This window comes from Heliangelus exortis, chromosome 8 (genome assembly GCF_036169615.1).
Source record: "Heliangelus exortis chromosome 8, bHelExo1.hap1, whole genome shotgun sequence".
NCBI lineage: Eukaryota > Metazoa > Chordata > Aves > Apodiformes > Trochilidae > Heliangelus > Heliangelus exortis.
This window is the reverse complement of record NC_092429.1, coordinates 5,160,373-5,175,456: the sequence shown is the minus strand read 5'-3', so window position 1 is coordinate 5,175,456 and position 15,084 is coordinate 5,160,373. Positions and strand designations below refer to the sequence as shown.

The 15,084-nt window shown below is 43.5% G+C and overlaps 3 protein-coding genes across 5 annotated transcripts; 1 reads left to right on the top strand and 2 right to left on the bottom strand.

Annotated features, from left to right (window-relative positions):
* Positions 1 to 188: 188 nt before the first annotated feature.
* YIPF1 (Yip1 domain family member 1) lies at positions 189 to 7,058 on the bottom strand. 3 transcript variants are annotated; one of them, XM_071750112.1, is made up of 10 exons: positions 6,943 to 7,058; positions 5,994 to 6,068; positions 5,202 to 5,335; positions 4,497 to 4,577; positions 4,305 to 4,392; positions 4,067 to 4,183; positions 3,414 to 3,580; positions 2,544 to 2,726; positions 1,491 to 1,585; positions 189 to 506 (listed from the first exon to the last, which is right to left on the bottom strand). In XM_071750112.1, the coding sequence occupies exons 2-9, from the start codon at positions 6,022 to 6,024 to the stop codon at positions 1,496 to 1,498; spliced, it is 891 nt and encodes a 296-aa protein (XP_071606213.1). In that variant the 5' UTR covers positions 6,025 to 6,068; positions 6,943 to 7,058; the 3' UTR covers positions 189 to 506; positions 1,491 to 1,495. The 3 variants fall into 3 exon arrangements, with proteins under 3 accessions (XP_071606213.1, XP_071606211.1, XP_071606212.1); XM_071750110.1 differs by lacking the exon at positions 6,943 to 7,058 and adding an exon at positions 6,221 to 6,364 and having other exon boundaries at positions 5,202 to 5,365; XM_071750111.1 differs by lacking the exon at positions 6,943 to 7,058 and adding an exon at positions 6,221 to 6,364.
* A 76-nt stretch (positions 7,059 to 7,134) lies between these two features.
* DIO1 (iodothyronine deiodinase 1) lies at positions 7,135 to 11,756 on the top strand. The gene is made up of 4 exons (XM_071750113.1): positions 7,135 to 7,520; positions 9,339 to 9,482; positions 10,420 to 10,619; positions 11,086 to 11,756. Exons 1-4 carry the CDS (start codon positions 7,190 to 7,192, stop codon positions 11,149 to 11,151), a joined length of 741 nt encoding a protein of 246 aa, XP_071606214.1. The 5' UTR covers positions 7,135 to 7,189; the 3' UTR covers positions 11,152 to 11,756.
* Positions 11,757 to 11,959: 203 nt separating this feature from the next.
* On the bottom strand, positions 11,960 to 15,078 carry IFT25 (intraflagellar transport 25). Its single transcript, XM_071750121.1, has 5 exons — positions 14,646 to 15,078; positions 14,145 to 14,251; positions 13,397 to 13,465; positions 12,858 to 12,901; positions 11,960 to 12,365 (listed from the first exon to the last, which is right to left on the bottom strand). The coding sequence occupies exons 1-5, from the start codon at positions 14,741 to 14,743 to the stop codon at positions 12,258 to 12,260; spliced, it is 426 nt and encodes a 141-aa protein (XP_071606222.1). The 5' UTR covers positions 14,744 to 15,078; the 3' UTR covers positions 11,960 to 12,257.
* Positions 15,079 to 15,084: the final 6 nt, after the last annotated feature.

Sequence of the window (15,084 nt, the reverse complement as noted above, 5' to 3'; positions counted from 1 at the left end):
GGCACGGAGAGCGTGGATGAGGGGACAGAAAGCAGTTGGGCCCTGGAAAGCGGGGGGAAAGGGCTGTGGTGGGGGCAGTGGATGCAGAGGTGTTGCTCAGGGTGGCCAAATCCTGCAGTGCCTCTGCCTTCGCTTCTCCACCCCGCTGCAGAGGAGATGGGGTCAGATCATCAGCAAACCAAAAAAAAAAAAGCCTTCAGAAAATTTTATTCAGAGGCAAAATAGCATGTTGAGCACAAACAGATAAAAAAAAAAAAAAAAAAAAAAAAAAAGGGAGGGGGGGGAGGAAACAAAAACAAAATCCAAACAAAACAAAAAGTCAAACAAAAAGTGCTGTACAGAATTCACTCTCCTTACAGAACCAGTCAGGCTCCAAGTCCATAGGACATCCCTGTTGTTTGGTTTGGGTTTTGACTGTTTTTTTCCAAAAAACATTCCCCTGTTCTTGCACTTCTCATGGTCTTCATTGAAAAAATAAAGTTAGATGGAGAAAGAGGCATTGCAATCTGAAAGAGACAAATAACTCCTATGAATATCACAGCTCCTCCCAGGCACCACAGGACACAATAAGGCACAAATTTATATCTAAATACTACAACTCATCACTATCATGTTTAATTCTAATGAGCACTTGGGATGAGAAAGTGATTTTGCAGGAAGAAAGCTTCTAAAATTGATCTGCATGATTACAGTGTCACAGCTGGTAATTTTTAATGATAATTTTTGACAGGTATATTTGGCTTTTTTTTTTTTTTCCTTTTTTTTTTTTTTTTTTTTTCCTTTTTTTTTTTTTTTTTTTAATCAATTACAGCTTCCAGTCAGTAAATGGACCAAGCTCCACGTCCACACTTGGGGTTGTACGTGCAGGGGCCTGGTCCCTCAGCCTTTTCCTGGACCTGCTCCACATCTCATCCAACAGCACTTGGATGTCATCTGGTGCTGGCAGCAGTCCCAGCTACCAGGAAACAAAACCTCAGACCATCCCACACAAGGAATGCTGTGGGGTGGCTCAGCCTCTGAGTCAGGGAGCACATGGGTGTCCCTACACTGAAACACATTGTCACAAACAGCCAGGGGAAGAAAAAAAAATCCACTTTTAAGGTGAAATGGAAAGGAAAACAGAAATATAATAGTTTATTGTTTAAGTTTCACTTGTGCAGGACAAATACTAACACACATTTTTTTTCCTCTCAATCCCTTGCAGAAATCTTTGAAATGACCTATGGGATTATTTAAATGTGTTTCCTTGCCAAGAGTAAACCTCAAAGAAAAGAAAGATAAAAGTGTCTTTGTTCCTCAGAGTCTTTCATGGTTTTTATGGCAATACTTAAAACTTACAACAGGAAGAAAAGTTAACGAATGGTATTTAGATGTGGCCAACATTTGACAAAATTGTTCTCTTAAACCCTTCTACCTTCAACCATAGTAATGGGGAAAAGCTTCAAGATAACTGTGATGATTACAGAAGAAAGTTCAGATTGGATTCTTACCTTATTTACTGACTCTTTGTTACTACTGTTGTTCCATTGTGAGCAGGGATAATAGGTGCAGGAAAATCCAGTTCAGGGGCATCAAAAAAGTATGCCTGTATTTTTACAGGGGAGAAAAATGCTGTTGAGAGAAACTTCTACTTCTGCCTCATCCCAGTTTCCTCATCTACCATTCAGAACGTACAAACAGCTCTGAAATGGCAAGGTTTGATCTTTTATATCAGATTCCAAACAGTCAACTACAACGTTGCTCTAAACTGTACTTAGAATGGTCAGCAGGTAAAGTCTTTGAAAAGACCTGTACTGGAAAGGACTGGATACCAGAAGTTTATTTCACTGTTGGCTGCTGAAGCTCCAGGCAGCCTCTGGTGACAGGAGCACCACTGAAGTCAGCTGCAAGTTCCCTACCAACACAAGAGGTTGTGTTTCCCCACTGCCTCCCTGCAGGGAACCAAATCCATCTACTTTGGAAACAAAGTTTGGGGGAGCAGAACTGAAGCCTGGATGTTATCATTCTCTCTGCTGTTACAAAAAATAATTTAAGTTCTCATCATGAGTTATTTTAGTACCATTATGGTCTGTTCTCACAACATTGGTATTTACCATGCTGTAGCAGGTTTATGGTTTCATACATGAAACTCATAAGCACACACTGCATATTGAACATTTAATCATTTTAAAGGAGTAAGCACAGTGCTTACAATAAAGAGTAACACTTTAATGATACTATGATTGGGTTGGACTTGATGATCTCTGAGGTCCCTTCCAACCCAGCTAATTCTATGATTCTATGATGAAGTCCAGATAAATTAAGGCTATTCCATGACTGATTCTGCCCTAATTCATGAATTTATTACTGGAACTTGCCAAAGCCACACTGGCACCAAATTTTTTTTCTGTGAAATAATTAGTGAATTTGCTTCGGAGATTTTTCAGAAGTACCATTTTGCTTTCTTTGTTAAAAATTATTTTCCAGCAACCAGCCAACCCCTCCTTCCCTGCACTGTGAGGTGCCACCAGCCCCAGGAAATGAGGTAAAAGGCAGTGTCATACCAAACAGCCAACAGACAGCAGGGCATGAAGCAGAACAACGGTGCCCACGGTCGCCAGCGCAATCCTCCGGTTGTCATCGCGGACAGCGGGCCAAAAGGTCATCACCAAGACAGACCCCGAGAGGCCCAGGGAGAACATCATCAGGACCCAGCGCACCACTTTTTGTGGAATGATCCATAAAATCTATAAAAGGGAGAGAAAAGATTGTGGAGAGAGAGAGACCGTGTGAAAAAAGGGATGAATTCATTTAAGGTGTTGCTCGGTGACACTTCGTCACTTCCAGCCAATTTGTGCTCTGATTAACTCATGCCTTATCTGATAAATCTGTTATTTTAGGAACAGCTCTACTCCTGCATGTGACAAGGACATGTCCCCTGAGCTATGACACCCTCTCCAAGGCCTGTCCCTTGCCTGAGCAGCCCAGGATGGTCCCTGCTAGGGGCACTTGTCCTCGAAGCCATCGGCACTGCCAGCCCAAACACCAACGTCTGTATCCTGGGGACTCAAACATCCCAATTCCCAGAGCTGCCTGCCAGGCTGGCAGCAGCACCCTTGCTTGGATTTGCTGCCTCTGGTCCTGGCTTTTCCAGGACATACAAGATGTCTTTACATTAGACAAGCTTTATTCCAAGGAAAAGGCACAAATTCTTTACCCAGTCCCCATGATTTTGATGAATACAAATAATATTACGAGAAACAGCAGGTTTTCTAAACCAGGACCTTTTTGCAGGGCAAGGAAAAGGCACAAATTATTTACTCAGTCCCCAAGATTTTGATAAATACAAACAATATTATGAGAAATAGCAAATTTTCTAAACCAGGGCCTTTCTGCAGGGCAGGTAAGAGGAGCACTCTTTAGGCCATACGTACCGCAGTGGGAATGTAAATGAAGAGGGAGTATCCATACACACACAAGATCTCCAGGAAGGAGTAGGAAACAATGTTCATAACTTTACTGTTCCTCCACATCAGGAACCCCCAGAGAGCAAGGGGCACAAGCCAAGCATATGCATAAATTGTTGTTGCTGCTATAGACACTGGAAACATGACAGAAAATTTCAGGTTTTACTTAAAATACCAGCCAGAGTCAACCATGAAGAAGCATATAGCCCAAAAACTAGAAAGCTCTCTGAAGTTATTTTTTTAATAACTCATACTTCATATTTTGAAAGTAAGAGCTTTGATTTTACATCCAGTTTACATTATAGAAAAATAACTGCTCTAATTACTCCTGCCTGCTCTACTAAAAACCTGTACCTACTTTCTGCTCTGGAGGAGTAGGGTTATACCAGCTACAGGCTGCTTTAAGGACTTGTTTTACATCCCTAAAAAAATAAAATCAATCGAAAGACTTTGCTAAATCAAAGCTGTGACCGTTTTCACTTCACCACTGGATTAAAAAGCCTTCAAACCACCTCCCCACAGACACCGCCTCCCCTCCCCCCCCAAAAAAAAAGAAAAAAAAAAAAAAAAGAAAAAAACCCAACCCACCAAACTCTGGGCTGTATCAACAACTTACAAACCTTTTCTGAACTGGGGCACATAGTGGTATGTTGGCTTGCCCAGATGGATGAAGAAATTTGAGAGATTGCCACTAACAGCAATGGTAAAGACGAGCGTGGCACATATCCAAAAGGGACCTTAAAAAGACACAAACAAGTTCAATAACAATTCCTCTGCCCTCTTGGTTTTCAGCACTAAAAGGGAATACAAACTCAAAATATTTAGCACAGAAGAGCACTTCTCACACCTTGTACCTACCATAGAGGTCAGGATTGCTGCGGATATACAGCCTTACAAAGTTCTTCCCTGGTACTGGGAAAACTGAACCTTTGATTCTGTCCAGGACCTATGAAAACACACACGTGTCTGACTGAAGATGCAAAAGAAAAAAAAGCCTCAATATCAAGATAAAGCATAGCTCAGACAGTAGTTCTCTCCTGGAGTACTAACCTGGTATGTGTCCACATCAAAGAACGTCTGGTAGTAATCAAATGTCCAGAAAGGAGCACTTTTCTTCTGTCCTGCAAGCAGCTGGATAGGGGGAAGATAACATACATGCAATTTATGTCTTGCTAGGTCATTTGCACAACAATTGAATTATTTCTGTACCTGGAAAAAAAACAAACCCAACAGGTTGGTGCTTACTATTTAAATTATTTAACCTTTTCCCCCTCTAGTATTTGTCAGCAGCAGCTGGTCCCTTATCTCCCTGCAAGCAGAATAGTGGCCTGGAGTTCTGAAGAGCATCCTGATACCATCTTCTACCATATCATTTATAACAGATGCCTTCCTCAGTATCAGGCCTTCAGACAAGCTCTGGCTGTTTCCAAGTTTCCTGCTCTCCTTCCAGAGCCAGCAGCCCTACAGCAGAGCAGGCAGAAACAAACACAGTGCTGGGTTTTCACCTGCTGCTGCACTCACCTCTTGGTATATTTGCTTAGCTTAGATCACTTCAATATGATTTCCTAGGCTGCAAACCACAACTGAAAACCCAACCCCTCTTTGCTTCTGCCATCTCTGCTTTTGAGAAACAGCAAAAAAGCAGAATCTGAAGTCACCCAGCATGAATCCCTGGTGTCCTCTAGAAATACCTCAGTGTTGTCAGGGCCATTTCTCTACACGGTGATGGAGGCACTGCAGGTGTAAGAGCATTACCTCTGTTTTATCCGAGTCATCAGTCCCCAGTAACTCATCATCCTCTTCTCTCCCTGGCTGATGCAGACGGCTGTGCTGATTCTTGGGGACTTCAGCTGGCTCCTCGATGCTTATTGTGGTGGCATCAGGATTTGCTGCAAGCAAATTAGCTGCATCATCAAATTCTGCAAGTAAGTACAAGACAGGTGATGGCCAAGCTACCCAGATTTTCATCCTCCTGACTGACTCAAAAAGATTTCTACACAACCCAAGAGAGGACACATCGCATGTCAGCTGTCACCCAAAGCGACACAGATCAAGGTGAACACTTACACTGCACAAAGTGGGAGGCCTCTGTCCTGCTAACCTGCCTCAGTTCACACAGCAGCAGCCCTGCAGCCTGCCTCTCCTCCCTGCCCTCAGCCCCAGGCTGGGAAGCAGCAGGTCCCTCAGAGGGAAAGCAGCTCCTCTGAAGAGACTGTAGAAATGGGTAACTTTAATCTACCAAAATTAGGTTTTTTCAGACCCGAGTTTATCAACATGTTTGAGAAAGCCTGAGAGCACCGTCCATTCCAGACCAGAGCGTTCTGCCCGTTTCCAGCTTTAACTTCCCAAAACAGAGGATTTCAGCCAACACACCCAACACTTTTTAGCTCGCTCTCACCTCAGAGAGCTGGAAATACTCCTGACGCTGCTGCCGCAACTTCAAGGAACCTTTTCCAGAACCACCCCAGGCACAGGAAGCTCAGGAACGCTCTCAAACCCCTCAGAGCCTGTCCCTTCCCCTCCCCGGACCCCGAGCCTCACATTTACCTTGAAATTTGAGGTCATCCACAGCCGCCATTCACCCGCTCGGTTGAGGAGCCGGTCCCCGAGGCCTCAACCCTCCTGTAACACAGGCGGCAGCGCTTCACCCGCGCCCTCCGCCCCTCCCCGCGCCTTCCCGCTTCCCTGAGGCTGCCCCCGACCCCTCTCCGTTCCACACCCCCCCTCCCGCAGCCCGCCCAGGGCCGCCTTAGAACCCCCGGTTCCCCCCGCACCTCCGCAGCCCAAACGCTCCCGGCAGCGGCCGCTCCGCTCCCTTAAAGGGCCCGCAGGCACCGCGCGGCGGCAGCCAATCAGCGGCTGCGCTGCGCCCCGCTCCTGCCCCGCCCCTCGGGCTCCCGAGGAACAAACCGGCGCCGCGCCTCGGAGCCGCCCAATCAGAGCCCGCGCGAGCCTCCCCCTCCCTGCCGCCTCCGCCCCGAGCCCTTAAAGGGACCGCGGCACCGGGAAGCAACGCCCGGGTGTCACAGGGATACACGCACACACACACACACACACACACATATATTTATTCTACCAGAGATGTATGTCGTACGTTTTCATAATTTAAACTTTTATGCCTTCTACATACAGGGCAAGTGTATTTTTGGGGTATCAAAACTATTTTTTTATAAAAAAAAAATAAATACAGGGTAAGTGTATTTTGGGGTGTTTTGGGTTCCAACCCCAAAGTGAGAAATGTCCATGGAGCACAGCACCGGAGGAGGCAGAGCTGCAGAACAGGTCAGTTTGCACAGCACCAGCCAAAGCCCTGCACGGTGACACAGATGGGGTGGTGGGAAGCTGGAGAGCTCAGTGTCCCGATTCTGCAGGGTCTGACCCATAACTGCTGGCAGGATCAGAACCTCAGGCACTGATAATGTAACTTCCAATTTTTGGTCTGGGAAAATATCCTGATTTGGCTCCTCTGATTAATGAAATATTACATACCACATACCTGTTAACAGCCTTGTAGCTGTGCAGTTGGCACTAAAAATCTGCTGTAATTAACGCCTTTGCATTAATGGGGGTGATGTGTCCACACATGCAGATGCTGAAGTCCACAGTGAGGTGACAGCCTGCAAGGCAAGGCAGAGATTTGGCCAGACACGTGGGTATTTTTCCTCCTCCTCCTTACTCTCTTACCTTTGCCCCCAGCATTGCACCACATTCCTGTCAGGAGTGGCCAGACCTCCCTCACCACCATGTTCAGCATCAGGATATTCCTACAAAAAACCCTCATCCTTCTGCACGTTACCGCGTGCGTTGTTGTTGGCAAAACGCTGATGATCCTGTTCCCCAAAGCCATGAAAAGATACATCCTAAAACAGGGAGAAAAGAGCAGGATGAACGAGAATCCAAAGTTCAGCTACGAAAACTGGGGCCCGACTTTTTTCAGCTTCAAGTATTTGCTCTTCGTGCTGAAGGTGAAGTGGAAGAGGCTGGAAGATGAAGCCTATGAGGGACATCCTGCTCCCAACACACCCGTGGTGACTTCCAACGGGGAAGTTCGTCACCTCTTTGATTTCCTGCAAGGTCAGTACCTCAGTCAGGGACATGGACTCAGTTGCTAAGAGGATAAATGAGGAGAAGAGGCTGCTGAGGGCAGGGGGACAGGCAGGTGGGATGAGACTGCTGACCACCAGCATTCAGTTAATGGAAAAGATGCAGCACATTCACTCCAGCTCTCTGCCTCTTGATCTTCAAAAATAATTTGTATTTATCACGCAGCATTTAATCATACAGAATCACTTCCTACCTGTTAGCTCATGAGCATCTTGCAACTATTTCCTGGCTCTGCCCGGAAACACCTTTCCTAAAAGCCAAAATAATGATTTATTTTAGTCACAGAAGACTGAGAATCAGAATTGTGTGCCTGACTCACAGCTGTTGGCTGTCATTCCCTGTACATACAAGAAGTCCCACAGGAGCTCCCTCAGCCAGCTGAAAGCCTAGAAAGCAGAGGGGGTTTCCAGGTTCAAAGTGGCTGGAAATAAAGCAGAAAAAAAGGAGTTGCTCTGTACTTTGACCACTGTCTGCCACTCAGAGCTCTGTAGAATGTGGAATTAATCATTAAGCTGCAGTCTCGATCCTCATATGTGAGGGATTACGTCCTTCTCTGACTCTGCTTTTCTAATTTTATCCATATATATATATATATGTGTGTGTGTGGAGAAACAGGATGCAAATTTGTAAGAGAGATACAGGAAAGTGCTTCCTTCATTAGATTCTTTAGGATGGGCACCCATGGTAGAAGTAGTTCTTGAAGTTAAGCCCAGCCAGAAGGAAGATCTTAAACAAACTTCAATTTAGCATGACCATACACTAAAAATCCTGCAAGTCCTCTTAAATCGAGGCCTTGCAAACACCTATGGGCATATGCTGTGTTAATCTGTAAGCAACAGCATAAAGACTTTTGCCAGTGGGTTAACTTTAGTTTAATAAATAATTATACATAACCAGAGTTCTGTTTGGATAAGAAATTGCAGAAATACATTGAAAGCATGAAAGCCTGTGATGCATGACTCAAAAGGGCAGCTTTCACTCAGCTAAGCTAGAACTCTGACAAAGGTCATACCCAGTGGTTTATTGTGCAGCATTTTGACTCCTCTAGACTACTGTCCTTTGAAAAACCTTGCAGATGATCATGTTTAAAAATCCTGTGTCCTAAGGGTCTGGGGGAGGCTGTGATGTGCCACACACTGTATAGCCAGTTGAGATCTCTTCCCTGACCCCAAATGGCCTGAAATTGCTCCAGGGGGGATTTAAACAAGGTATTAGGAAGAATTTCTTCACTGAGGAGTCACTCAGGAGGTGGTGGAGTCACAATCCCTGGAGGTATTTAAAAAAGACATAGATGAGGCACTTCAGGACAGTCTGGTGGGCGTGGTGCTATGTGTACATATTTTTAATTGGGGGGGATGTTGACAGTTGGACCTGGTGATCTTAAGAGGTCTTTTCCAACTGTGACAATTCTGTGATTCTTTGAGAATGTTGATAACTTGAGAACTGGCTCTCCTGATGAGGGCAGGAGAAGAGCCATGGGACTGCTTGGCACCTCTTGCCTTTGCTGGGCTGTGCAAAGGAAAGGATTGTCCCCAGTTACCCCTCATTGCTGGATTGGGCACAGGTCAGAGCCAGGCTTGGGAAAAGAAAGTATCTTTGTGCCCATGTTACATAGATACAGATGTTCTGCTGCTGATTTTAATGTCCAAGGAGGAAAGTTAGGGGGTAAGTGACCTACCAGATGCTGTCCAGGAAACTCTGCAGCAGAGGCTCAATCCAGTGCATTGATTTAATCCCATCCTTCCTCCCACCACTAATTTAACCCCAAACTTTTTTCCTTCTCTCCAGATAACCGGCCTCTAATCCTGAATTTTGGAAGCTGTACCTGACCTTCCTTTATGTTAAAATTTCATGAGTTTAACGAGCTCATCAAAGATTTCAGCTCTATAGCAGATTTTCTTATCATCTACATTGAAGAAGCTCATGCAGTAGGTACAGTACAAACACCACAGTAATGCCCACAAAAATTTCAGACACATGATCATTCCCTGGAGGAAAAAAAATGTTATCAAAGGGAGGAGCTGCACACAGGGCAAAAATCTTCCTCAGCTCAAAAGAGGTAACACCAAATCTAGGCACCAGTTTGTGTCCCTAATCCTCCAAAGATTTGACTCACTCATCTGACTTTACTCTAAGCTTCTCCTGCTGAAGGCTCTCATCCTGGTGAAGGTGAAGCACGTGGTTGTATCTTCACAAAGCTTCCTCTCTGCTAGTACAGCTCCTTTTGGAGGGGAATAAAGAAAGCATTTCACAGAACAAAGGTTAAGTGTATGGTGCCAGCATATGTTATCTGGTATTTTTTTTTAAAAAAACAAAACACTGTGTAGTTAGTATAAATTGTTTTTAACATGTGACAAGAACAGGATGCAGATTCTATTTTAAAAAATAGCAAAAAAATTAAACACACTTTTATCTACACTAGACGTCAAGTCATACATCAGCACTGATGTTATCCCAGGGTGAAGGTGGTTTTCTAAATTGTAACTTTTACAGTTTTCAAGTTTTCTAACAACAAATCAATTCCAGCAGTTGAGAAGCAGATAATAACTGCCCAGTATCTTCCTAGGGTTGGTTTATGTGAGAAAATTTCAGCTAAAATACATCAAATATTCCTGAATCAAGGGCAAGGGGAAAATGCAGTTTGCAGAAATTTAAAGTAATAATAATCTTGAAACCATTTATTGGAAAAGCTCCAGTGCTCTCATACTCTGAGGGGGGGGGGAGGCTTTCCTTGCATGGCAAGTTTTGGTATCCAGAGTAAATTGCAGCATTTCTTTAGAATAGTTTTCAGCTATGACACACAGTACATCTCCACCCTTCACACCAATTCAAAATGTTGTCTGCTAAATCCCTTTCTCATTTGTTTTAGATGGATGGGCTTTTAAAAACAACATTATTATTAAAAATCACAGAAGCCTTGAAGATCGTAAAATTGCAGCACAATTCCTTCAGAAAAATAATCCCTTATGTCCAGTGGTTTTAGACACTATGGAAAACCTGAGCAGTTCAAAATATGCTGCATTACCAGAACGACTCTACCTGCTTCAGGGAGGAAAAGTCATCTACAAGGTAAAAAACAGCAGCAACAATTTTGAGCACTATATATTGAGATTTTAAAATTTCAGAATAATTTGACAATGCTTTACACTTCACAGTCTATTTCAACTCTGCCTGAGAGCTAAAACTGTCACAATTCACTGTAACAGCAGAGAGAAAACCTGCAGCAAGAGCAGTCTGAGCCTCTATAATGCATATATTTGATGTACACCTCAGTCTTGCTCAAATATTTATCTTTTGGCTCACTGGGAGACCTTACATCTAAGCTGTGAGATCCACTTCCCAGCCCCAGGATCCAGAGGCTGTCCCTGTCCCAGTTATTCAGCAGGGTGTGACCTGTGCATACACCATCTCCCACAGGATGGCTGCAGAGGAAGGCCAAGCACACCCACCCACAGCTCTGGAGCAACTGCTGTGCTCCAGCAGAATTCTGCTTTGTCTGCTTGAGCATCACTTTATGACTTTATTGCCTTTGCAGGGAGGAGTGGGGCCTTGGAATTACCACCCCCAGGAAATACGAGCCATCCTGGAAAAAATGAAATAGAGAAAGAAGACTTCAGAGGAAAGACTATCTGGATAAAGAAGCTCCATGAATAAGTTGTCATAAACTTAAGAAAAAAAAAAAAAACAAACAATGAAAAAATAATAATAGAGGCAACAACAACAACAAAAGAATAATATGCCTCTAAAGAACACCTGCAATGCGGTTCATGATGTGTTTGTTCAGAGGTTTTCAAGACTCATCACAACCCCAACTACTCCAATAATAATATCTTACTGTGCTTATACACCACATGTAGTAACTAATAGTATTTGGGCCCAATGAGCTGTGGAGACTGGACACCAACGTTCACATTTATAAGGAATATCACACAGGATAAACTTCAGGGGTGGTGACATTTGCAAAAATCGACCAATCGACACCCATTTCACATTATTGAGATATTCTTTCTCTTGTATACCTACAAATTTCCTAAGTGCTCACTTTCACTGACTTCAGAAGGCTTCTGGATAAGACAATCAACATTTGTTTCTATCAATATTTGTGATGACAGTCACAGCATAAAGCATGGACTGCTGTGACCTGATTGTAGGAATATTTATAGAAACAAGGGATTAACCTGCAATTATTAAAAATCTACCAGAGCACTTCTTATGGCTTCAGATTATTTCCCTCCCCACCCTTCTCCTTTTCCCCCCCCCATTATTTCTAAGCATCAGTAGACATTTATATTCATCCTACTCATCTTGAGTTGATGAGAAATTTACCAGTTTAGGAACTCTTTTAAGGACTTGCTTGAGAGTATGAAGTTTCCCCATTTTCCCCACTTTTTTCTCTTCAAAGAGAAACATTTTACAAGAAATTGAGTTTTAATTCACATATTTATAAAGCCTGATATAAACACACTAATTTACATGGGCTAAGTTATGTTGTAGGGTAACAATTTCAGTTATAAAACTAGAGCACTGTTACTAAAATTACAGTGAGTACTGCATTACATACATTAAACTGGTGGGGAATACATACCACAGCTGCACTTTCAAAAAACACTTTAATACAAATTTTTAATAATAAATACTCTCTGCATTATAGATATCAAAATATAACTTCTCTATTAAAACAAAAAAGAGGTATAAATTAAGCTAGACCTAAGCATTTTCTGCTGTGCCCTCTGCCATCACCCGGTGCACTGATACAAAGTGATCAAAGGCAGATTTGATGATGAAACGCAAGTAAGTGGCTTGGAAATCAGGAAGCTGTAGAAAAACAACAAAAAACAATGTTACTGCATTCTCTGTAGTAACATAACTTTAAAAAAAAAAAAAAATCAGATGTTTGTTAAACAGAGAATCTAGATGTTTCTGTGTGGTTTTCAATTACACACAAATCAAGCTCTTTTAATACATCTCACCAGCTTCACAGTTTCTTTAGATGACAGCAAATAAAAAAGCCCCATCCCTCCTGAATACTGCAGCCTGAAAGGCAACAACTGAGGGAGCAAGGATTGCCATGCCTCTGGAAAGAGCTCTTTCACACACCTAGGAGCAGTAGGCAGGTACAATTTCATATCATAATCTACAAAGAAGCAGTCAGGGAGTGCAATTCCATTCTATGATCTACAAATTCCTAAACATTGATTTATCAGTAACTGTAAATAAAGATATGTTTTGGTTTTTTATTGTTTCTCCCCAGTTAGCTTAGACATCTGATTTCATGAACCACTACTGATGTGCACTGTGAATACTCACTGAAAATTCTTCCGTTTGAAGCTGTCCTTCCGTGTGCTGCAGATCTGGAAAATGTATTTTATAGGAAAAAATTAAGAACAATGTGCACTGCTACAAAAAGTTTTCACTGCTGAGAGTATAAGGACCATGAACTTAGACTGCATATAGGAATTGTTTTTTACAAAGTTATTTAAAAGAAAAAAAAATTCTGTAACATCTGCATGTATATCCTAATCATTAAAGTGTTTTATAAAATACCACCCAAGAGGCATTAAAAAATTCCCAGAGCAACCAGCATAGGAAATGGCACTCTATTGTATTATATAAGTCTGGTTCTAATTTTTGGAATATGAAAGTAGTGTTAAACTACATCTCCAAACTGCTACAGAGACCAGCAGTGTTTATAAACCTAATTTAGATGTGGCTGTTACATTAATGTCTAATAAAATCACCAAGACACACTTGACTACTCAACAAATAGACCTAGGGTTAAAATGACCAATTGAAAAAGACCAACACAATTCCCACAAAATCTCACTGCTTGAGATTGAGAATCTTACCTTTTTCAATGCACTCCTCAAAACCTACTGGGTCTTCAGATACGCTTCTTTCAATCCTTAAAGTCTGCACTAAAATGTATATACATTTAAAATATCAACACAAAATCTGATTTTTTAATTGATAATTACATTTATTCCATTACTTTTCACATACAAAGCACTTAAAAGCAATTAATTAATCCATTCTTCCTCTAGCTATGGGTAGGACTGTAAAACAGCCACCATCCTCATGTTCCAGGCTGGACTAATTTTCATGTCTTTTGTGTAGCCTTTGTTAATTATGGTTAAGGTCCTGTTTCCATCCTCTGACCTTGAAACAGAGCTTTCCATTTTAAAACTCACAATTTCCTTCATATTATTTAAAAAAGACAAAGACACTTCTGTCCTACAAAATTACACAAACCAATACTCAAATCATCAAAACCAGCAAGTATGGTAATCCTGTCCATTAAATTAGTTCAGCCACCACTGTATGACAGAACACGTAATTGCAAGCTCAATATGAGGCTTTATAAGAACAAAGTAAGTGGAGGTGTTGCAGACTTTCCAGCTTTTTCTGACTTATCAAAAACTTTGGACGGAGAAGACAACTGCTTTGACAAAATAAATGAAGCTTTTATTAACTAAACTCAGCTTTACACGTCTGCTAGAAGTGAGTACTTAAAGGATGTGACACTGCCGTGAGGATGCAGAGGGAGGCACACATTTTAACACAGTATATACTGCAGTTACATACAGGAAATCTTACCCAAATAACACTGGATTGCGACTTTGCTGATTTTTACACGTTTAGGAAAACCAATAATGAATTCCTGTGGGAACATGCCTGTCGTTGTCCAAAAGGTTTTTGAACTCCTATGGAGACAAAAAAAAAAAAAGGATGAAATGCTTACCTGTGGCTTTCCCCCTTACAAAGAAATTTATCACATTAAAAAATAAATAATTAAAAGCCGTGTTTATTGGGGGTGTTTTATGCACACTCCACGACAAAGGGGAAGGTTTTAATACTTCAACATTCCGGCCCTGCACCCGAGCAGGACCACAGAAGCACTTACGATCGGCCTGGGAGGGGGGGGAAGGGGAGGTGTGCCAGAAAAAAAATAAATTATGTGGCAAGACGAGGAGGGCGAAGTAGAGAGCCCGGTGATGCCGGGCTGCGGTTGCAGCAGCACCGGGAGGGTTTCCTGGGGAAGCCGCTCCCCCCTCACAGCCCCTCGGCACCCCGCGCCCTCCATCCCTCCCTCCTCACCCGTCCGCCATGTTCTCGGCGGGGTGCTCCTCGTCGCTGGAGGTGGCCAGGACGATGGCGGCCCCCGCCGAGCTCAGGCACCAGTCGGTGTCCTTCATCCCTGCTCACCGACCGCCGGAGGAGCGACGGAGAGAGGAAGGACGGCCCTACCGCTACCAGGCAACCGCGGCGGCCGCGCTCCGCCCGCAAAGCGGCCCTGCCCTCAGCCCCGCCCGCCTGCGCCAGGCTCCACCTCACACCAAGCGCCTCGCAGGCGAGAGAGGCAGCGGGAGCTCCTCACGGCGCCGCGGTTTCCTGGGGGTCTGACACCCCGGACCTGATGCAGAGGGGAGGGAGAGCACGGAGCTCGGCTCTCCCACCTCACTACCCATGAAATCCTCCCCCCTGGGCCGCTCAGGGGGTCTCCCCCTTGCCCCCGAGCGCCCGCTCCCGACATGCC